Source organism: Acanthochromis polyacanthus, chromosome 14, assembly GCF_021347895.1.
Source record: "Acanthochromis polyacanthus isolate Apoly-LR-REF ecotype Palm Island chromosome 14, KAUST_Apoly_ChrSc, whole genome shotgun sequence".
In the NCBI taxonomy this organism is placed as follows: Eukaryota; Metazoa; Chordata; class Actinopteri; family Pomacentridae; genus Acanthochromis; species Acanthochromis polyacanthus.
Window position 1 is genome coordinate 7,333,317 of NC_067126.1, and position 24,164 is coordinate 7,357,480.

The window sequence follows — 24,164 nt, forward strand, 5'->3', positions numbered from 1 at the left end:
AAGTTACCCAGAATTCTGTCTCGGCGCTGCAGCTTGTAGGTCTCTTTGCCCTGGCAGAGGTTTTGGATGAAGTAGCCGAGCTGCTCGACGTTCTCCAGGCGCTCGGTCACCATCATCTCCTCATGGACCAGGTAAGACTGGGGCAGGTAGGTGCCGGCCTGAGCAGAGAGGGACACGAACATCAACATACAGCGCTGTTTTGACTTTTTTTGGGGGGGTAATTTTTGCCCATGTTTTCTCTCAGCGGTGGCAGATTCTGATAAATCCTCATCACCACTGTTTACTGTCAAACAAACGGCCCACGGGCCAAAACAGGCCAGCAAGAGGGTACAAACCGGTCAGCGGGACGACTTTAAGACAGGAACTGCAATTTTTCAATAAAAGTAGCTGCTATTTTAAATTTGCTCATGCACTGCTACAACTTTTGTGTATTTTTTGTGTATTAATTGTACACATTTTTGTCTGTGTAGTCTGTTTTCTTATAGAGAACTACACAAGAAAGAAGGTTGGCTAGCTTAGCTTAGCATAACGCCTCTAATAACTGCACCTGCAGCACAGAATCAAACTTAAGTCTCTAACAAAGATCAATAATGACTTCATTAACTGTCCGTTTTGACTAAAGCCGTCCGTTACCTTGACGTTGATGAGCAGCTCCAGGAAGTCTCTGGGAGGCATCACGATGGAGGTGTTGAGTGGGATGACGTAGCACTTGTTCAGGCTCAGATCCAGGTAAGCGGTCAGCCTCTGAGAATGAAGGGAAACGTTTAGAAAACTGGAAAACAAACACACTTTTCAAAGCAGCATTCAAAAAACAACTTCATTAGTTACCTTAAAGACTCAAAATGGTGAACAAATGGTGACAAGAGACAGATGATTAATGCATGCGTTCTACAGGTGGAATTTAACACAAAACCTTTAAAAAAGCAGCTGATTCTTGATATGAAAGTTGAAATATAGCTGAAAGTTGTTGATAAATGCTTGAAATATTTAGCTAAAAGTAGTGGAAATATGCTGGAAAGATATGAAATGGTTGAACCAATCAGCTTCTGTCACTGCAAATGCAAACGTGACCAAAATAAAAAGAAATGCTCACAGTTCAATTGAAGAAAAAGATGCTGTAACAAATCAACTTTGTACACAAGATGAATTAAGTTAACAAAGTACAGTTTAGGAAATATCTGCCCCGTTTTAGAAGATTTCTACAACAGATTGTGTTTATGTGACCGATCAGTGTTGTTTTTTCCTAGTTAACAGTAAATATAATAGAAGAAAAGATGACACAAAAACAGAATGGAAGCAATTCATCTCAGACTATGTCAGTGAGTGAACATGTGTCGATGTCCACTCGGTCCTAAAGAAGAATTTAATGACATCTTTGTAACAGCAAAGATGACAAAAACTGCCTCGTTTCTCTAGATCGATACCACAGACTGTATATAAAAGTGGACGACACGTCACCACTTCCTCCTGTTGCTTTTAAATAAAGCCAACACGCCAGTAAAATATGGGTACTGCTGTCTTGTAATGATTACTCTCATGGATTTAAGATTAAACTACTTTCTAAAAGTTGTTCCACGTTTAGGTCTTGTGTGACTGAAACAGCAGATGAAATGGCAGCTACACATATATTATTTTTAACATATATTGGTACTTTTGGGGTTTCTTTTCCAGTGAAACAAAATCATTTGTTGATTTTTGTAGCTTCACAATGCTTCCTGTAGTGTCGTGGTAAATTTTAGCTTCACCAATGAACTAAAACTCCAGTGAGTTGGATATTCGGCTGTAGTGCGACTTCAATAACATCTTGATTAAATGTTCAGCCCTAACTGTGTGTCATCCTGGTTGTAACGAGTCGTCTCACCCTCTGGAAGTCATGGACGATGTCTGCAGGATCTCCGTCGTCGAACTCGGGCACTGGGACATTGATGAGCTCCACCTGCTCCCTCTCCAGGACCCGGATCCTCTCCTCCACCTGCCGCAGATGGAAGCCGTTTTGCTCCATCTCCACCTGCGAACCAGTTAAAGAACCAGTCAGTCAGGTGTTTGCTAAGCTAGAGCCACTGGTTACTGACTGAAGGGGCAGATTTTAGAAGGACTGAACAACAGACGTGTCTGAAGCCTGTTGTTAAACATAATCAGCTCCATTTGTTAAGATTGCTTTAATAATTACAGCTCAAGCATACTATTGGAATGCAAGGAATTGTGTTTTGCCCAAATCAGTCACATGTTTGAGGCCTAAATATGCTCAGAAACTCCAGAAAATTTGCACACACATCAGAACTGGTGAAAAATTTGATACTGACATTTTATGTTACTTTAGCATGTGTGTGGCAAAATGGCTAACCTTAACACTCTCTGCAACATTTGCACCATCTACTACAGGCAGGACGTTTCACCTACATCTAGCAAATTTGGTCGCCATATGCCGAACATCCGGCTGAACAAAAAAGCCAGCTGCACCCATATCCTAAACCCAACAGAAAGTCCACCATTTTGCATTAACTTTGCAAATTTGAGGATTTTTGCTGATTTTCAAAAGCTATAAACTCAAAGGAGGTAACTCCAAGAGTCCTCATATTTGGCCTGTATATACAACAGACCTTAATGATGAAAAGCTGTCAAAACCTTTCACAAAACTCCCAGGGTGTGGCCATGGCGACCCCCTGAACTTTGATGCTTCGCCAAACAGGAAGTGCTGTCTAACTCCCTTGTACATGCTCCAATCTGCCTCAAACTTTACTTGTTTGATCAGAGTCCTGCCCTGATCACATCTATATGGTAATAGCCACTCACAGTCATAGCGCCACCTGCTGGCAACAGGAAATCACGTTTCACACTTTGATGTACTGTTGTTCGCCCATTGCCGATATTAACCTTAAATGTGGTGACATAAGCCTTAAGATGTTGATGATTCATTGAGAAAATTCTGAGCTGCCGTCAAACGGTGTGCCTGTGGCAGTGTGGCAAATTTCGTTGTCTCGCCATGACCACTGAAATGTTTATATCTCAGCTACACATGTTTCAATTTTGCCAAATTTTATCTGCGGGACAAGAGTCCAAGTCTGAAGACACTGACATTCTAAAAGTGAGCCAAAGTCATAGCACCAATCACTGGTAACAGGAAATTGTAGCCAGTGTATTTGCATGTGTGGTTGCAAGAAACTTTGTGATATAATCCTTGACATTGGTCAGCTAAGTCTCAACATCTTGACATTTCTGCCACACTCCAACATCCCAGCATGTGTGGATGTGCAAAGATCCATTCAATGCTGCCTGTAACTTTATTTGGTATGCACATTAACTGAAATAAAGATATATAGTACAGATATACATGTGCCTAGAATGGAATAGAATCACTTTATTCATCCCCGAAGGGAAATTCAGTTGTCAGGGTTCTTATCTGTTGAATAGCTGCATTTATTTCATTATATATTTTAGCTTTATTTGTATCCTTATTGTACTTTTCTAAAACTCAAGATGTAGTAAAGGTATACATGTGTCTTTATTATACCTCTATTATAGCTTTATTTGTATCCTTACTGTACATTTCTAATTCTTGTCCTGCTTCTTTCATGCCTCATCTGTATCCAGTTGCTGAAACACGTAAATTTCCTCATTGAAGGATCAATAAAGTTGATCTTATCTTATGAAATTTAAAGCTGTACAGCAAACAGTTCAATAAATCCCCCCACAAACTCAGAATAAACATCATTTTAGAGGTCAACAAACCTCTGAGGGATACACAGATTTAAATACGGTGACGTGTTCATGCTGACTTTACAGAAACTCCACTGGCCGCTCGGTCAGTAACTCAGATCATCAATCAATCGGTGACTCAGTCTGTAAATGACTGAGTGCCAAAAGTTCATGTCATGTTCACTTAACACAAATATTTACACTGATAAGCAGCAGATAAGCACTCTGATGAACTGGTGAGGTGATATTTGGTGAGTTTTGGTCGTACCTCGTCCTCCTCCTGGATCATGAAGTCCTCCTCGCGGTAGTTCACCCCGCAAACAAACACCTGGCCTTCCTGCAAGGACGAGAAGATGGAGGTGAGGAGGAAACAGAGAAGATGAGAACGGAGAACCATGTTAAAATGTCTGTAGCTCCTATTAAAACAAAACTGGATAAAGAAGGAAGTATCTGAGGAGGAACGGACAGGATTATGGAGATATCAATGGAAATGCACCAGCTGGTTGGAAAGAAACACCCTGTCAAAAATCAGATTACGATAAAAGCTTTCCGATTTGCTGGAGAAACTGTGGAAATCAAAACCACTGCCATATTTTCAGGTATTGTTCTGTTACTGAAGATTTCTGGAGAGGGTCCTCAGGTCCCTACAGCCAGAAAGAAAGACTATTTTATGGCTGTAGACCTCAAGACTGGTTAAAAACGGATAAATATTAATTGAACGCATTTCTAAAAAGGCAATAAAAATGGAGTTTGCTTCCAACTGGTAAAAATAGGTCAACTCTAACAACTCCTAGCCCTGATCTTAATTTTGATGGAGCGATGGTAAAAGGTCCCCCCTTGTATTATATTTACATAGCTGTTGTCTTCTGCATTGTTCTTAAATCTAAATAAAATGTCTGTAGCTCCTGAACCACACAGATAATACGGATAACTGCGGTTCACCAGAAAGGAAACATCTTAATACTTGTTGGTACGGAGTCAGAAACAAAGCTGCAGGCTCTATAAAACTGCCAAAATGTAAAATTAGTGTAAAGAAACTTGTGTCAGTGTCTTTGTTTGAACATGCACAAACAAAGTGCAAAGAAAATACAGACGAATAACTGAGTCGGATTTGGCAGAAATATGACAATTTTCTGTGTTTTTTTCAGTCCAGGCGCCTCCAGAATGGGACACCGGGGATATTCTCAGTGAGTAATAAAGATTTTAACTTCACCTTAACAGCAATTTGTTTCTGTTGTTTTATCCATCAGTGATTCAACAGAGGTGAAACGATTACTGATATGATAAGTTTGGGCATCTGTGGAGCAAACTAAGCTTCTAAAAAACATAGAAATAGGCACTATTCTGGAAACAATAAGTCCTTCTAATTTAGAAAAAAAACAACAATTCTAACCGGCAAATTTAGGCAACAGAATAAGAGAGGGACAATTAAAGCACATAAGCCTTTACTGCACATTACCAGTGAAATTTAAAGAAGCAAAACAGACGAATGGAGAGTTCTGAGACACTCTGACTCATTTCTGCTCGACTTCCATCTTATGAAATATCCCCCAATTATGAAATCCTCGTCTGCCAGTTATTCACACCTCCGTACTGAAGGTGGGGTTTAGTAGTTGACACAATACAAGAAACAGCTCACAGCATTGTACCTGCTCAAACCTGTCCGGTTGTGTCATTTTACATTTTCTCCTGCAAGTTGTGATTTAGATTTCACGCTTTTCTGACACCAATCCTTAAACACAGACGTTAAATTATGCGTTTTGCTGGAATTCCCATAATAATGTGGGGAAAATTAAAATGTGATGAAATTAAAGCTGGTGTCCTTCCATTTTTAATAATCATAGGAGTAATTCAGCCACACAGGCTCAACTGGAAAACTGATTCTGAGGAAGAATAATGATACGTAAAGCTCCCCGCTGTAAGCTGACAGGATTAGTTCTTTGGCTTTATTATGTAGGAAACTTTAAAGTTGGAATCCATGACTTTCAGACTTTCATTACTACACCACAGTTTGGTTTTAGCATATAAAAAAACATCTTATGGAAAGTTTTTCAAGGTAAAATTAGCGAGAGGTTCTCTTTACAACCAAAACAAAGTGATCACATTGGCCCAGTCATGTAAGGGACTCCTGACCAAAACTGTAACTCATCATTAGAGAAAACTCTTCACTGTTTGGGTATCTTGTCATGGATGGCATACAGAGAGAGACGAAAACACGACTAATAATGATTTAATCCAATTTACTCTACAATTTTTATTCTGTTACTATCTGCTGAAACCACTTTAAATCACTGTGCCTTGAAATGTGTAATTACCACATGTTGACTTTTAATACATTAAGTATTTCTATAGATTTTAAAATTAGAAGTGTTTTACTTCTAGTATCGTACAGCTTTTTTTTTAGAGTACCTATGAACCTTTAATGTTAATCAGGTTACTAGCCTGCCTGTTTTGTTTTATGTTGTTGTATGTAAGCTGCTAGAAAGTTTAATTTCCCTCAGGATTAATAAAATGTCTTTCTTTCTTTCTTTCCTCTAGACTTCTAGTCTTTTATCAGTGGCTAACTCTCCCTGTCTCCAGGGCCTTGGCATGACAAGAAGCAAACACGAAAGCTCTCAGATGTCCTGTTTTAACAGCTTTCTATCCAGAAATGGTGGCGTGTTTGACGGTCATAAATTTTACCTCTTCACTTTCCCACCCTTGCCGGGCCTGGCTGCTCACCTCCAGGACATAGTAGCGGTACAGGTAGGCTCCTCCAACCACCACTCCAGACAGCATGAGGGCGAGACCCAGACACATGCACCAGCACCAGGCCCGGGACTGGTGGCGCACCAGCAGAGCCGCCTCGGCATCCTGAAGGAGAACGAAGACGACAGCAGCTGATTAGACAGTTCGATTGTTTCCATATTTATACATTCAGAGAGACGACCCTTCAAGCAGACGATTTCAATGAAACCCTCCGAGGACCGGCAAGCTTCTGATTAATCACAGACTGGTAATTTATCTACTTCCTCCTGTCAGTTTCCAGGATTTCAGCGCTTCAAAAGCCAGTTTCATAAACCAAACAAATACAATATGGAGCCAACACATCGGCACAATTTTAATCAACGAGGAAGAAAAACGTTGATTAAAGCGATGATTGCAACAAGATAAAGGTAATCAGGGATGTGTATTAAAAAATAGTGCAATCACAATGCTGTAATATATAAATAGTCCATTTTAAGTAAAAGCTGGGCAGTGGAAATGTCAGTAAAATGTACTCCTTTATTTAGAAATTGCCCCAGTGAGCAGTGAACTACATTATTGGATTATTACTGCTTATAGATAAATGGAGAGACCGACTGTTTTAACTATTTTATACACCACTAGGCCACGTAATAAACAAAAATGCATCATATTTCACCACGTCTTCATATTTTTGTTATATAAAATCTTAATCTATCCACAAAACATTAACTAAAGATGTTAAATAAAGGTGTCAGAGGTACAATATTTCACTCTGAAGTGCTGTGAAAAACAAGGATAAAGTCAGCCAAATTGAAAGTACTCAAGCATGTCAGCAAAATGTCCTTCTATTTTCCCAGAAAGTGGCCCCTTTGAGCATTGTACTAGATTATTGGGTTATTACTGGGTATTTTTATGTGGAGACAGACTTTTACTGCTCAAGTTGCAACTATTTCAACTTGTTAATGACCACTAGGCAGCGCAATAAATAAAACTGTGTCATATTTTATCACATCTTCATGTCTTTGGTATGTAAAATCTTGATATATCAAGAAAATATTAATCAAAAATGTTAAATAAAGCTGTAAGATACAATATTTCTCTCTCAAGTGATGTGAAAAACAAAGTTGGCCAAGTTGGAAACACTCAAATGACTTTAAGTACGTCAGCAAAATGTATTTATTTATTTTTTAATGGCCCCTGTGAGCAGTCTACTACATTATTGGGTTATTACTGCTTATATTTTATGTGGAGACAAAGGTTTACTGCTAAACCCGCTGAAAATGCAGCTATTACAACTGTTAAATGTAACACTGGGCCGTGTAATAAATAAAAATGCCTCATATTTTATCATGTCTTCATATTTTTGATATGTAAAATCTTAATATATCAAGAAAACAGTAACTAAAGACGTTAAATAAAGATGTAAGAAGTCCAAAATTTCAGTCAGTACGTTTGCAGTTGGATTCAGATCCAATAAAAATGTCACTGAAATGGAAAACAACTGTCTTGATCTGAGAACAACTTGAGGTGAAAGCCGGATCCCAGCAGCCAGAACCTGCTGGGAGACTGGAAACTCTCCAGAGCCGTGAAAAACCAGAGGCCAGGGTGTGACGTGAGGCAGGAGAGAGTGTGTGTGTGTGTGTGCGCAAATTGAAACAAAGGCTTTCTTTCGACTGGATGAAGGAGCCTCCACGTCCCCTTTTCAGAGACAGTGCAATGGGGTGACTCATCGCGATGCAAATCAGACAAACTGAAAATGTGGAAACATAACCACAGAAACGGCAAAAAAGAGGGAAAACACAGCAAGAAAAAGTCCAGCATTGTTATTTCACTTCACTCTAGGAACTAAAATGGAGAAAACTAAGTAATAAAAGGCAAAGACCATTGTGTTCACTGATTTTATGCAGATTGACGCAAACTTTAGCGTTACTAAATACTGAAAACGCTCATTTACAGAGTTCTTGTCTTCCACATAGACTTCAATCTGGTGTATTTCCTATTAATGAAGCTACTGTGGCTCTGTGGCTACCGCTAACTTAGCAGCTTTCATCTTTAATGCAAAGATCGAGGAGCGTTAGACAAAACAAGTTGTCTCCCGAGGCGGCCATTTTGCTAACAGCATTAGCTTGTGCTCACAGTAAGGAGCACTAAATGTGTTTGACCCGGCGGTTTATTGGGTGTGAGTCACCAAAAAGGTTTGGCAGCGGAGCGTTTTCATTCTGGCGGTTTATCAACAAACGCGCTACCACTTTGTCTGTGGGTTTTGTTACTATGGCAACAATATCTTGACAACACACCACAAACTAGCATCCGCCCTTGTTGTGATAGTATCTCTATCATATTATACAGCACAGGACAGACTGACAGGACAAGCCGCTTCTTTATTTTCTTGGTAACCAACAGGCTTGGCTGCCGTTAAAATTTAGTTTAAAATTAAGGGATTTTCAACTAAAACTACTTGAAGTGGCTACACAACAATGGTAAAAAAGGGACACCGGGGGCAATGCTCAAAACACCTTCAAAATATTCCTCTTCTGGGGAGTTAAAACATCATCTGAGGACTGGCATGATTTACCAGGTTCATTAGATGCAGTGCCACCACTGTGATTACCCTCATGCATGGACACAGGAGAGATTCTTCAAGATTTTCCAACAGTTTCCCTGCTTGGAAAATTGCTGCTACAAAACAGAGACTCTTGCATGAACAGTTTTCTAGCTTAAAAACCAGATTGCCTGCTTGGAAAACCATAGCTACAACAGTTGTCCAAGTCTGTCGCTTGCAGCAGAGGTTTTCCTGAGTGTGCTGCAGAAAAACCACCAGTTTCCTGAAGTATTTTAGGACGGCCGATTGTCTTTCTGCCTCTACTTCCATCCTCCAAGTCTCATTTCCCATTTGGTTTAGATTCTCCTCTGACATGAGCTGCCATCGTCCTCATAATGGTCCACTGTTGTACTGAGATGTTGAGTTTCTAGAAATTCAGCTACACGTGTAAACAAACTGGAGTGTTTGGATGAATTTGTCAGTAATTGGGTAAGCTGGCAAATGAGCAAGTTCTTCCCAATGGAAACCCCTTAATTCTGTGTTTAACTGCAGTCAAACCTTTGTAATAATTTATATAAAAATGCATTTTTTGAAAGTGGCATCAAGCTCATACTAATAGAACCATTGAACATTGTCAAACTGTGCAACACCTCAATTATTGCAAAGTTAGTATGACTCATGGAGCCACAGTAGCTGCATTTCTGTGAATATTCCAGATTGAAATTGACCTTGTTTAATATGACGTATTGCCGTATTGTTTGTGCACCTGAACAATGTCCTACAGAAACCTGAGATGGGGAACTGAGTGTTGTTGAATAAGGGTAAATATTCAACAGTGTGGCAGAAAAATGGGCTTATCAGCAGACAAAAAAACTCACTGGACTCTGACCAGGCGGATAAAAATCTGCTTTTTTCCCAGAACAAGCCCTGACATGTCTCCGGCTTTCATCTCCTCCTGCTTCAATCCAAAAAGCTTTCTCAGCCTCGAATCATTAACTTGAACATTTCTGAAGCTCTGTTGTTGGTTTCCTTTGACAACTGCCACTTCTTTTTTTTTTTTTGCTGATGGTAAGTCTGAAAATAGATCCTGCGGTTGTCAGTTACAGAGAAACACACAAATGTTTTATGTTTGATTTTATTTAAATACTAAATGCTCTGCTGGTCTTTCAGTCTACCAGGAAGCAGTGGTTATATATTTAGATAAAGCTATCTTGCATGAATTTTTTTTCTTCACCAAACAAATGTTTAGTCTATAAAAAGTCTAAAAGTTGTGAAAAATGACCTTGATTATGTTCATAATTACATAAAACAGAGAGAATATTGGTTGACATGTTTGCTTATTGGCATCTTAAAGAGAAATTTATTAATCTAATTTGTCCAAATAATTTTTAACTAACTACTTATTTCACTGTTGAGTAACATTTAATGTTGAACAAGACTAAAAGTTTACATGTAAAGAGTACATTCCCCAAACCTCGCATGTGTTGGACAACTCTACTCGACAGGGTTGATGTTTTTGTTATTTACTGATTCTAACTTGCTATTGATAGTCATTCACACAATAAAATCAAGGCTGAAAAACCACAAAGAATATACGGAGGAACACATTTTGTTTGTCGCATTTAAGAATGACGAAGATTTGTTTTTATAGTCCTGGAAGGCTGCATTTATTAAAGTCTCGGACGGACATAAAACTCTCATCAGTGCAATAGAACAAGACTGGTTGCCTGATAGAAAGTTAAAGGTAAAACAAAAAATGTGTAGATTAAAATATGAGGTGAAACATTAGCTACAACTCTTAAGTTGTCAAAGACTGTGGTGCTGGCAGTAAATTTGTTGTACTTCACATTAATTTAGTAACTATGAGGTTCAGTTTTGTTGTGTAGACGAAGCTAACTATCGTTTTCTGCACTGCAGCTGTGGCTTTTGTTTTATGCAATATTTAGTTGTACAATTAAATAATTAACCAGTTATTTTCTTGCTTGTGCTGTGCAACTATCTCCACAAAACCCGAAGATATGCACGAGTTAAATATCAAGTACAGCACGGACATAAACGTAAGACAACCGCTTCAACATCTGTTTTTTTTTTTTGTTTTTTTTAATGGTCAGAAAACACTTTGACAGTGGTTCTTGCAACAAGACGGTAAAAAAACACTTCCTCCTGTTTGTACATAATCAACCAGCCACGGTGACAGGAAACTGTACAAACTGAAAATAACCGCTCTCAACGAGTCAGTTTTATTATGATCGAACCAACTTGTGCAATAAAACCTGTTTTATATGGACTTGCTCCAAGTGGGAAATTCGTTTTTTTTAAGTAAAAACTTCTTTCTTTAAAACCAAAAGACAGTTATAACAACTTGTGCTGCACTGACCACAGCTAATAAACTGTAAAATGTTAAATAAAAGGAATTCAGAGGTTTGTTTTTCTAAAGGCTTCCATGTCCTCAGTGGCCGGTGGATATTCTGCTGCAATCATCACAAAACACGGAGGTCTGACATCAGCAGACAGAACTCTGCCTTCAGGACAGCTGACCTCCCGTTTAACGTTTATTTTTACATTTTCTGTTTGGCCAGTGGAGTGGTACCATCTGGGAGAACACATTTCAGCATGCCCACAGCTTTCATAACTTGATAAATGTGGGGAGTGATTCAGTGTCTCCTCGTCAGAAAAAGGAAAAGCGGGATGGTACAAGAGGAACCTGCAGCAGTGTTTTTTGGAAAACTGCACGACAGAAACTCCAAAACCGACAGTCAGCCTTTTCCGACCTTCAACTGATTATACAAAAAGCGAAACAAAATTCCCCATAAGTATGTTTTCCCTGAAGGGCAATAAGCTGAGCGAGGACAAACGATAAGAAAAGAGGAACCGAAGAACGGATGCTTGAGACGGCATGAGAGCCAAACGCAAGGACAAGCAAGAGGAAGAAAGAGTGAAGTCTTTAAAAAGCTCTGAAAGGCTGAGAGAGCGGTGAACACTCGTGGCGTTAGATGTAGTCAGTCTGACAGGCCGACTAGCTGACAGAAAGACACTAAAAGGGAACATTTCCTGAGGCTTTTCTCCATCAGCTGTAAAGCTCGGGTCACCACTGCTGAGCCGAGGTTTGTTCAAATCACTCAACCGTCTTTTGACTCCGACGTTAGAAAAGAAGAACCGAAAGAAAAACAAGATTAAAAAAAGCAGAAGATGATGAAGATTTGGCCCACAGATGAGAACATTAAACAGTTTAGTTCAGGGACTTTCTGGCCCTGGACTGGAGGTTGTGTAACTTCAACAGCATTTCTATTTTAGAAAGAAACAGCTAGAATATTTTTTTAAAAAGTGTCTGGCAGCGGGTGTGTATTTGACGCTTTCATGACCTGGAAGATTGATCCAAATCTCACAGATGTACAATTTCCAAAATGCTCTAAAAAAAGTCACAACCAATGTACTGTGTGAAAAACACATCTGTGACAGCAGAATCACAGTCAAGCCTCTGCGTTTAGTTCACGGTGATGTAGAGGAACAGTTGAGCGCAGAGGTTGAACAGTATTATAAAAAAAAACCTGACATTATTTTATTTTCATACAGTACATGTATGAATAATAATTTGCAATGAATGAAATATTCTAGAGTGACTGGAGTGACGGGAGCACATCTGCAACTAAAACAAAAAGTGAATCTAAAAAAAGGGGGGGACATTTGTATCCTTCCTCAAAGATTTAACTGTTTTTTTTTCTTTGGATGGAATTCAGATCTGACTTTTCACTCATCAGCCGTTGTGTTGCGTCGTGTCACGGCAACAACAAACTAACAACTGCTTTTGGCCAACATCGCTGCACGATTAAAGATAATCGCAATTATGTTTGATAAATAGTGATGATTATTCATTGTTTCCAGACACAAAATATCTCCTTTATGTAGCCACAACAACAACAAAAAAAAACCTTGGAAATCACTATAAACAGTGCTGCTTTCCTGCTAATGTACAAAAGTGCATTAAAATGAGACTTTAAAACAAGCTCCATATAAATTCAGTGCATCTCCTAGAAGAAAAATCTAAATAAAAGCATTAAACTTACTGCCTGTCTTGCTGAACATGTGCTTATACATAGACGCTCCAATTTACAGATGTTTCCTAAATGCCTCACTTTACCTACATAGGCTTTTTTATTCAAGCAGAACATTTCAAAAACAAAGTCGATCATGTTCATCATTTAATTGTGATTAATATTCTATTAATTGCGCATCCTACAAATGATCTTGTGTTCCTTTTTTCTTACCAAATTTTCCAATGAACACGAGTAGCATGCATGCCAGTAAACTGTGTCTTGCAAATAAAGTTTGTTTTTAAAAGGTGCGTCCAAGAATTCTTAAAATGGAGTAAATTATGCTCTGTAAAAAAGACTTCAAGTAAACAACTCATGGAAAATGGGAACAATTTAAGTTTTCTTTCTAAATTAAGCAGTGAATTATATGTCTGAGCTAACATTTTTTGCTTTACTTTGCGTTGTACTTTGTTTTGTCGCACAATCCCACAATGCAACATTGATGCTTTGCAGCCGTAGTTGAGCATCTGGTAGTGATGTTCTGCTCAGGATTCTTTCATACCTGTACCCACCTGACTCAACCGTCTGTATAGAAGTACTAAAGTATTGGGTAAATACACCTTAATATCTTACATAATTAGGGATGGTTTTCTCATGTTAATCATTTTATGGCCTTGAATTATTTAAGAGTAACAGCTGATGGCAGTGTGGTTGCTGCAGGTTAATCACCACGGCCACGTTAGCCCCACCAAACATTTAGAGTTAAAACTTTATCTGTAGCCATAACTTTATCTACCTAGGGTGTATTTTTGGCAGCAGAGACGCTGCAGGAGAGTCACAGGAACATTAAACGAACATTGTACAAACACTACAGTACAGGTACAAAGCTCCTCGTGCACACTGTTGCGACAGATTTAGGTTGCTTTTTTCAGGTCTCCAGACCAACTTTTCCCCACTGGTAGCACCTCCCACCTTGTCACGTGCAAAACACATCACTTGCTGAACATCTGCTTATCGATAGAGACCACATTAACCGACGTTCCCCACGTTGCAGGCTGCGGTGTGCTCAGACAGGTGTGCGACCCAAAACAACTTTGAAGAGTAAACTGGGGCGTTCTAATGTCAGATTTGAACCTAGATGAAACCGAGAGATAATTATCTACGTGCCGTCTTTTCTACAAGCGTAACCACCACAGCAGGTAGTGTTGGTGGAATGGTGTGAAGCTAAAATCATTATTGTGATTCGTGTTCGTTTCATTTTGCAGCCCTATTTCTGCGTCAGCTGTTCTAAATTAATGCTTTTTTTTCCTTCGCCGGTTCAGTATCTTCCTGCCTCCACCTGCCCTCTGATCATCAGGTGTATCTGTGCCTCCTCTTCTCTCATTTTCTTTGTAAATAATCAGCTCCAGATCACTTTAGCACACATCAACTAAATGGCAGAGGCAGACTGACAGAGTCACCATAGCAATAAAAGTACGTACTGTAATACAGCGACACCAATTCCGCTTAATGGTCTTCAAAAAAAGGTGGAACTCACTTCATCGTCTGGTTACAAAAGCTTGTGAAACAGCGGCTAGACATGAAATTACAAAATGCGGTAAATTCGAGACAGTCACCTAAAGTCTGTGTTTTTAAAGTTACTTTTTCTTCTACAACCTCCTGAGTTTACTAAACACATGTCGTTAGGACCTAAATGGACTAATTTTCTGGATCCTAACATATTGACTTTCCTGTCTTACAATCGCCTCTTGAAGCTGCACCGACAACAAGATCCAACAGGCCTTCAGACGAGCGTTGCATAAGTCAAACACACACCCTCGTTATCACACTCCTGTGTCAACACACTGAAGTATGCCGACGTCACACGGCAGGAACAATATGTACAGTGAGAAATGCCAAGGAACAAAAAGGAAGGATTTTCATCGTTATTTCATTATCGATGATGGATGTTGAGGCTGCAAACTGTGGATCGTTATCATTACTCATACATGTAATAAACACAAATGTCTGTCAAGATTCCAAATGTTCTGTTTTGTCTCCACAGCAATCCAAAACAAAGGTATTTTCATCTATATTAGAAACAGGAAAAACCAACTGATACTCCGCCAATGAACTACTTGCTTCAGTTTAATCTTGTCAGTTCCACTTTATGACTTTACACGATTTTAACCATTGCAGAGTTTCTAAGTCGAGAAACAAATGTAAATTTTGCAGCTTGGCATTGCAACTAACAATTGCTTTTTCTTTTCTGCTGTTCTTTTGGAGGGCTGTATTGAAAATTCTTAGAAAATAAAGGAGATACTATTAGAAAGTACCCTGGGTTGGTGCTGCAGGTGATCCCAAATGGAAAATCGAGTCTTTCATAAAGTGGTAAAACATTTTACCCATAAAATTCATAAAAATAGCTAAAAATGTCCCTTCCAGCAGCCCTAAAAATCAACGATAATCAGTTTATAACCACATCTGACAAAGAATTGCATCATTTTCAGACACTGGGGAAACTTTAACCACAAAATGTTTGGCAATCAGACAAAATAAACAGATTAATTTTCTGTTTATCAAGTAACCCACTGCTTCAGCTCTGACTTTTTTTCTCCAATATGTGTTTTACATACAGGAACTGATTGTCTATAAACTGTCAAACACAAGCACACTGTGTGTTTACCACTGCTACTGTTCAGCTTTGTCTCATATCAAGAAAACTTACTTTAAATGAATTATTAGGAAGGAATGCACTTTTTCTTTGTGTTGTCTGTTTCTGCTGTTCTTCTGAAGGGCTGTATAAAAAATCCTGAGACATTGGGGAAACTAACCACCAAATGTTCGGCAATCGGACAAAACAAACGGATTCATTTTCTGTTTATCAAGTAACCAAGTGTTTCAGCTCCGACTTTTTTTTATCCAATATGTGTTTTACATACAGGACCTGATTCTCCATAAACTGACCAACACAGGCACTGCTGTTTAGCTTTGTGCTACGTCTCATACCAAGAAAACTTACTTTAGAGGAATCATTAGGGAGGAATGCACTTTTTCTTTCTGTTTTCTGTTTCTGCTGTTCTTTTGAAGGGCTGTATAAAAAATTTTGGCCAAATAAAAGGAGAAACTAATAGGAAGTACCCTGGGTTGGTGCTGCAGGCGATCCCAAATGGATGATTGAGTGTTTAATAAAGTGGTCAAACATTTTACCAACAAAACATTGAAAAACAGCAAAAAATGTCCCTTACAACATTTCTAAAAACCAAAGACACTCAGTTTATAATCACATCTGACAAAGAAATGCATGATTTCTCCACACTAGGGAAACTTTAACCACCAAATGTTTGGCAATAGGACAAAATAAACAGATTAATTTTTCATTTATCAAGTAACCAACTGTTTCAGCTCTGACTTTTTATTTATTATCCAACACGCGTGTTTTAAATACAGGAACTGATTCTCCATAAACTGACAAACACAAACAGTCTGCAGCTTGTCTGCTTCAGTACACTTCTTCCTTTGTTCTGGGGCCGACTTCTGTCTGACTTTGATGTGAACTGTTGGCATTTTTGGTCCCATTTTCAAGGCTTTTTTTGTTGTGGCTTGCGGTCGCAGAAATCCCCGCGGAGGCTGCTGGTTTACACTCGGCTGGAGGGTCATCGGGGCTGCATTCACATCACACAGTCCGGCTACAACGGGGATCAATGACCGTCTTTGTGTTTGTCGACCGTCCGACTGCATTAAATCAGCCACAACAAACAAACATTTTCCAGTTAATTAAGTTTGTGGACTCTCACATGGTTAGAGAGCCACGGTTTATAAGATATCTTCAATCGAGGCCTCTGGGGTCTCATTAAATTAACAGATTTTTATTGTGCATGGATCAATCTTCGCATTTACATCTGTGGCAAAACGGTACATTCAGTGGTTAATTGTTTGCGGGTCTACTTTTGGCTGTTTATTAACACGAATAAGTCTTTTTATTACTCTCAATCAAGAGTTTTACACGTGTGGGGCTAAAAATACAGATGTGTTATATTGCAGTTTAACATCGTTGCTCGCTTGTTGACTGGAAGAAGGCGGCATTTCCAGAAAAAAATGTGACAAATGTTTTATATGACACTGACATTTGTCTTAGATTGAATTAAATTGGGAGTTCAGTGCCATCTTTAACACAAAATACACTGGGGAAAAAGAAGCAAACTCTTTAGTATTTTTTGCCAAAAAATAAGGAATAATACATTATATTTATTTTTATTATGTGTCAAAGGTGGCACTGATCTCTTGAATTCAGTTTGAGACAAATATCAGTGTCACACGAAGCATCTCATTCTCTGTAAACCTTTGACTTTTCGCGCCAGTTTTAAATGTTTTTTGTTCTAGTCCTGACTGTTTCACTAATTTGCCTGTTTTGTCTTTTTGATTTCACCTGGACAAAAAAAAAGCCTCTTCAACCTTGGTTTTCTCATTAATTAATTAGTGTAGAAATATTACACTTTTCCATTTCCCCTGATCCTAAACGTGGTTCAGTTGTCCAATAAACGTCTTAAGCGGATCAACCTGTGTCCCGAGCATCGGTTCACCTAACCAGCTTGTGTTTCTGTTTCTGTGGAGACAGGTGAGTATCGGTGTCCAGGACGGGTTTCATTTCAGGCTGCTGGCACCAACACCTGAAACTCCATCCTCTGCTCTGAGACACATGCAGCCGCCAGGTTAAGTTAGCAGGAAGAGGATGTTGAGGAATATTGAGACAATTAACTATCAAAATAGGTGCTGAATAAACAAATATATGTTTTGTGGCAATGTGGAAAGTACAGAAATCACTGGAAGGATGTTCTTCTTTTCTAAGATTCTCAAAGATCCAAAAGTAGATCGTGGTGTACTTACAGAGGGATTTGAGAGGAAGAGCTAAATTATATTTGCCACAAATCCTATTAGGGTTTCATAAAGTGTATTACAAGCAGGTAAATCCTGATCTTACAGCTCCAAAACAAATCTATAAAGAGGAGGATCCCTGGAAGGCCTCATGAATGTGGCCATCATGTTATGAGGAGCAGCAGGTCTGCAGCTCTGCACTGGGTGAAGGGTGTCTGAGCCTCAGAGCTGCTGTATTTGTATCTGCCCGGTTGGTTAATCCTCCCTCTTCTGGAGTTTTAGTGGTCGGCGGCGCCCCGTGGGAGGCAGCTAAAGCTCCCTGTCTGACTGATTAGACTGTAATCCTGTTCAAGCAGTCCACATGCCTGAGACGACAATCGGAGAACGCACAGACTGTGAGCAGCGCTGAGGAAAAGTTTGCTCTGTAATTACGTGTTCTGTTGTGTCTGAAGGTAGCAACGGCCAAACTTTCATCACCAGGCTCCTCCTCAAAACAGAGAGTATGAATGAGTAAATAATATGGCCTTCAGACAGGCAGACGCTGTGGGAAGAAGATATACCAGAACTCTCTGCTATGGTCAAGGTTAGATATTGTCTAAGCAGACAAGTTGTCTCTATATCGGTCTGTAGTCTAAATCTGACCCCTCTGCCAACTACAATATACACCTGAAGATCAGGGAGAATCCTCAGAAGTGATGCTGGCTTTGCTTGCATGTACTGCTGCTCTGTCCGTGTCATTTATCCTGATATCAGTGAACATCACTCACAACCCAAGTCATCTGAGTCTCCAGTGTGTCTCTCTGTTTCTGCCTCCTCATCCTCTCTCAACCTCACTGAATTTCTACAACAGAAACTTTTCATTTGTTTGTCCTAAAAACAATGATGCAAGATTGTTAGCATTTTGCAGTTTACTTGCATGAAGAAAGTGTCAGCCAGAAAAGGTAACACTACAATCTATACATCCTACGTTAAGAAAGAAAGAGACAGCTGATTTAAGACTGAAATAAACGATTAACGAACAACTGCTGTCGATTAACAGACTGATTACTCTCTTGAGGCATCATTTGGTCTGTAAATGTCAGAAAATAGCTGAGAGACAGAGGTGTGTAAAATGCAGAAAAGCAGCAAAGCGGGTGAGACTGGCCAGTCAACTAATGACTTATGCTCTAATTCCTGTAGCGGCTGAGATGCCTGAAATAAGACCTTGTAATGCGTTACTTTCTGAGCTGAAAATGTATCCAACAAAGTCAGCTTTTCACTCAAAAGAGACGCTTAAGAGACGACTCAATGAGCTGAAAACTGGGGGATCTTGTTGCTCGAGGGCCTGCAGAAGCTTTGCCTTCATTTGCACCATATGTTTATGTTTAAAATGACCCAGATAAATACACTAAAGCCGTGGATTTTTGTGAACAGAAGTTAAATTCAAACAGGTAACCAATAAGTAACATGTTGATACATCTTTTGCCTCACATAAGCTTTGATTTTGAAGAAGAAAAGTTAAGAAAACATAAAATATTACATGAATTATAGTAAACTGATCGGGAAATACAATCCCCTAAAAACCACTTTTAATGAGTGAAAACTGAAGTGACTGATTTTTATAAACTGATGATCGGAAATGACTGCATCTTTCAAAAACGATCCATAAATCCACGATTTTTCCCAGACTACAGCGCATGCATCTTTTTCAAAATCCTGGCTTGTCGTTGCCATCTTTTAGGACTTTTAATATCACTGATGATTTACCGATTTAACACATAAAAGCTTTACAGTTCAATAAATTCAGCAGTAATTAAAGTTATTATTGCCAGCAGCAGTCTGGCAGGCGCTCTGGGTTCATCGGGTGTCAAGTTTTCCACAATAAATTATATATATATGGATAAATGAGGCCTCAAATGCAGGAATGCAGCTACAAGTGCATACATGCAACCTGAATATACGTGTATAAAAATAAAGTTTCACTCCAACACACCCGTCATAAACAGGGTAACACCTAAAGCCAGAACGTCTTAATAAAGCCGCGCTAACAGCAGATATCTCCGTGTATATTTATCTGCTCCTGCTTGGCCTCTATAAAACCACGTTTACTTTTAGAGGTCTCAATAAAGACACTCAGCCTCAGCAACCGACAACCGCATCACTGCTCCTTTGTTCAACTTTTTATAGTCAGCAAATTAACATAAATCCACTTTTCCAGATGCTTGATTTATCCCTCGTGTCGTCCTATGGGTCAAAACTGACCCAGTTTAAAGTTTGAAAATGTAGAGAAAAAAATAACTATTTTCACCTTGAAGCTTCTGATGTCCACACTTTCAACATTTTGGGAAATCTTTGAACATTTTTGGGTGGAAAAAAAAAGAAATGTTTCTTTAAGAACATTCACATAAAAATCAACCAAAATCCAGCGAAATTCGCTGGATTTTGGTTGATTTTTATGTGAATGTTCTTAAAGAAAATATCAGAAGTTTTACTGATTTATATGTAATCATTTTAGATATTTTTAGGCTTTGTTGGAAGATTTTTACTCATTTCTTGAAAATATTTACAGAATTTTCTGGCCAAATTTGGGGGAATCTTCTAAAAATAAAACCTTTAAGGAATTATTGGAATTTTCTTCCTGAAGGTTTTGCAAATTTTCAGAAATTTGGGGATTTTTTTTCTGAATTTTTTGGCGTCTGTAAATGAGGACAACAGGAAGGTCACCTTTAAGTGACAAGAATGTAATAGCTCTGGAGTTATTTGGCAGCAGATCAGATTAGACTGAGGATCACAAGACAAAAATAATAAGGTATTTGTTGACATTTGCAACATTTAAAGGCTAAATGATTGACATGTAGGGGTTTGACTGGTGCTGAGTTGGTTTTATGACACCAGCTGGTACCAAAATCCTAGAAACACCCACAATCTAAAAAGCAGATAGCACAAAAACACAAAGAAAAGTCACAATTTTACAGTTGGTGGCGATTCTTAGTAACTGTCAGTACATAGCGCGGCTCTATTAAAGTGATTTTTGTTGTAAGTATTTAGTGTTTAAGCCTACAATGTATGTGCTTTACTTGTACGTCCTGAAACTTCCTGCATGTGGTTGACTATGTTCAAACTTATCTTGTTAAAAATCAGATAAGAAGGGATGAGAGAAGACAATTTACCACCACCACGGACTGTTTTTTGACACTCAGCGCTAAATATGTATCCTGCTAAAACACAATGATTCCACATGGCCCAACATGATTGAATTGAATTTATTTATTTGATAGGGACGATGCAGTTTAACATAGTTCCATTACTTAGCATGAATCTGATGTGTTGCACAGAGAGTTTATAGCAAATACTAGTTTCCAATTCATCTTTAAATCATTTTTTTTCCCCTTTCTTTCCATTTTGATATTTAAAACCGGCTCCAAAAACTGTTACATTATCAACGTAGCGTTAGCCCAGCCCTGCTAGACCCATGTTCTGAAGGCACAAGGGTCTAGGCACGCTGGACAGGGAGGGAGGCGGGCTAAAAGGTTGTCTATCAAATCCCTCTGCAGCAATTGGGTAGGTATACAACCAATCAGCGCAACAAATAGGCTGACGTAGTTCCTAGAGCGCCGGAAATCAGAGGATGCGGCAGTTTGGTGAAGCCTTATTTATACAGTCAATGGGTGAAGCTCAAGTATATTACAGACATGTTAACAGAAATATTATTCAGAGTCGGTGCTAATGGAGCTCAACGACTGTTGTTGTTTTGTTGTCGACCCTGGCAGAGAATTAAATTCGTTGCCGTGGGTTGTCTAGCGCGGCTAGGCTAGTTGTTTCCGGTTGTTTCTGTCAGAATCGTCACACCTCTGTCGTCACTTAGTTACGCCCGTCTTCTGACTCTACACTTCATGGTGATTGGTCCGGCCAGTTTTAGGAGAATTCAGCCTCGAGCCTTATGGAGGGTAACTAGACCCACCCTGGCAGAGAATTAAATTCGTTGCCGTGGGTTGTCTAGCGCGGCCAGGCTAACGTAGCGTGTCAGTTATCAGAACTGATGGCTGTAGTTAAAAGTAAAGGACCTGCTCTCAGATATTTTAATCGCTTTCTGTTGATTCTTGATCTCTGCTGTTATACAGAGGAAGGATGTCGTACATTTGTTCAACAACTGATAAGCATGCGGTGATGCTTTTCAGCTGTTTGTGCGATAAATCTCTCGCAATTTCAGTGCAGTGGAAACCTTTAAGTAAAGCAAGTTTCTTTGGTGTCCTAAAAATGTGTTCAAGTTAAGATTTAAAATGTAAAACTTGCTAAGGTAAGCTAATCAAGCATGAGAAAAAAGGTTCGGTAAGCTGATTATATTAAGCTGAACTGTTCAGCAACTTTATTCTCATTTTAAATTTTTTCCAGTTTGCAGAGTCACTTCATTATTTCACAAGAGGAACCTGCAACCTTGGAGCCATTTTGTACCAGAGTGAGTACAAAAGCAGCTGCCAGTGGTTTATTGTTTAATTATAAATGCTTGTGGGACTGAACTTGCTTTCAACCTACTTTATTATCACAGAAAGAAACAAGCATGGATTAATTTGACATGTAATAAAGTTCCCATCGTGTCTGTTGTCCTCAAACTGCACAAAAGAAGCGTCTCAACGATGCATGATGGGAAATCTGCTGAAACATTTGTTGTGTTTCTTTAAAAATAACATTTAGAAAAGTTCTGGCGAGCTCTAATGTGGTCTGAAGACTGTTCAGCTTTACAGGAAAAGATCAGGCTCTTCTAACTTCACGTATGTTGCTGTACAGTGTACCTGCTTCCCCTAACAAACACTACAGACGCTGACGTTCCACGCCCAGCCACAGCTGTAGTCAATTTGAGAACAGAGTTGTGAAAGCTGATCTCTGATGAGCGCCACCCACGTCTCGCCGTCACGAAGCAGCACGGAGCGAACGCTGAGCTGCAGCTGGCTGAGAAAGACGCAAACCCTGCAGCTGCTGCCGTCCCATAAAGCCTCGGCTCAGTTGCTGACGTGATCTTTTTCTGCACGGAGTTGACAGCGTTAACGTGCTGCCAAGATAAGCTCAGGTGCTTCTTGGCGTTAACTTTGGGATGAGCCGGCTAGAGGTTATTCTCAGGGTTTTCTCTGTGGGAGTTCTGCCGAGAAAACAAGGTCAATGTAGTGTTTTATCAATTTTATCCTTTAAAAATCTGCTTTTTGACATTGTCTTGTGTCACTTTCACATGCTGTGCCTTTATGTGATACTGTAAAGGGCTTTGAATGCCTTTTTTTTTAAATAAACTTGTTTAGAATGAATGAATCCATCAAAGCAAGCAAGTAAATGAACTAAGCATTTGTTCAGTGTGCTGCAAAAAGAATCAATCAATAGAAAACTATTAATTTACCAACTGAATAATAAAATTTCACAGTAACAGCAGCTCCATCGTGTAAATTTAACTATTTTCTAGATTTTTTAAATTCCAAATATAATGTTTTGCACAAAGAATGACTGAAGTTACTTTCGCAGATAAATCAATCTAATGTTTTGGTCATTTTTCCAAGCAAAAAAATGAATTAAAAATCCAAACTTTTGCTCTTCTCATCTACTACAATGTGATTTTTTTTTGTCATACTTCACAGTTTTGAAGTTTGGACTCAAAATAGAAAACAACCTACTTCAAATCATCATCTTGGAGAAATTACAGCTGCTACAATTCACTGATTTCTAACATTTTATCTGCAAAGTGATAAATAAGCTATTTGAGATGACGTTCACGTGATTAATCAATAATGAAGGAGACAAAGAGCTGTAAAGTGTTACAGCAGGTAGTGGCATTATTTGCATAAAATTGGTACAAAACAAACACACTGGACTAATCAGCAGGTTGTTACTTGGTGGGAAAACAGCTCATGCAAATCCTGATGCTCACACAGATGTTGTTTTTGTGTTTTAATACCATGAAGTATTATTTGCATCGTGTAAATCACCTTCCTGAACTGAGAACAGTGCTTCAGGCAGTGACGGATTGTGTCGTCTGAAAGCTCGATTTATACTTCTGCTTATTAATTTCTCAGTCGTTTTCCATCAGAGCTGCTACTAAAGACTATTTTTCCTTCCCCAACCCATAAAGTACTTCACCAATTAGTCAGTTAGTCAATTACACTATTTATTACCCTATAATACTTAATAAATAGGAACAGTGTTAATCTAAACAACTCTTGCACCTTCAATTAAAATGAAATAAAGTCAGATTCTCGACTAAATATTTTCTCGGACACTTACTTTACAGAAATTATAACGTGGCAGGTAAATTATTTTATGGCTTTATCAGTTTATTTAGCAGCTACAAGGACAAG

General features: G+C 38.9%; 1 protein-coding gene and 1 long non-coding RNA gene across 3 annotated transcripts in view; one reads left to right on the plus strand and one right to left on the minus strand.

Moving 5' to 3' along the window:
- Positions 1 to 24,164, minus strand: part of LOC110959565 (integral membrane protein 2B) — a 33,004-nt gene that overhangs the window by 1,771 nt on the left and 7,069 nt on the right. The window contains exons 2-6 of one of the 2 annotated variants that reach the window (XM_022206457.2): positions 6,379 to 6,549; positions 3,965 to 4,033; positions 1,862 to 2,008; positions 634 to 744; positions 8 to 158 (exon numbers count right to left, since the gene is read on the minus strand). In XM_022206457.2, coding sequence (XP_022062149.1) covers positions 8 to 158; positions 634 to 744; positions 1,862 to 2,008; positions 3,965 to 4,033; positions 6,379 to 6,549 — 649 coding nt within the window. The remainder of the gene's footprint in view (positions 1 to 7; positions 159 to 633; positions 745 to 1,861; positions 2,009 to 3,964; positions 4,034 to 6,378; positions 6,550 to 24,164) is intronic. The other variant, XM_022206458.2, reaches the window with a different exon arrangement.
- On the plus strand, positions 4,006 to 7,515 carry LOC127537112 (uncharacterized). Its single transcript, XR_007946597.1, has 2 exons — positions 4,006 to 4,883; positions 6,235 to 7,515. It is a non-coding gene; the product is annotated as an uncharacterized LOC127537112 (long non-coding RNA).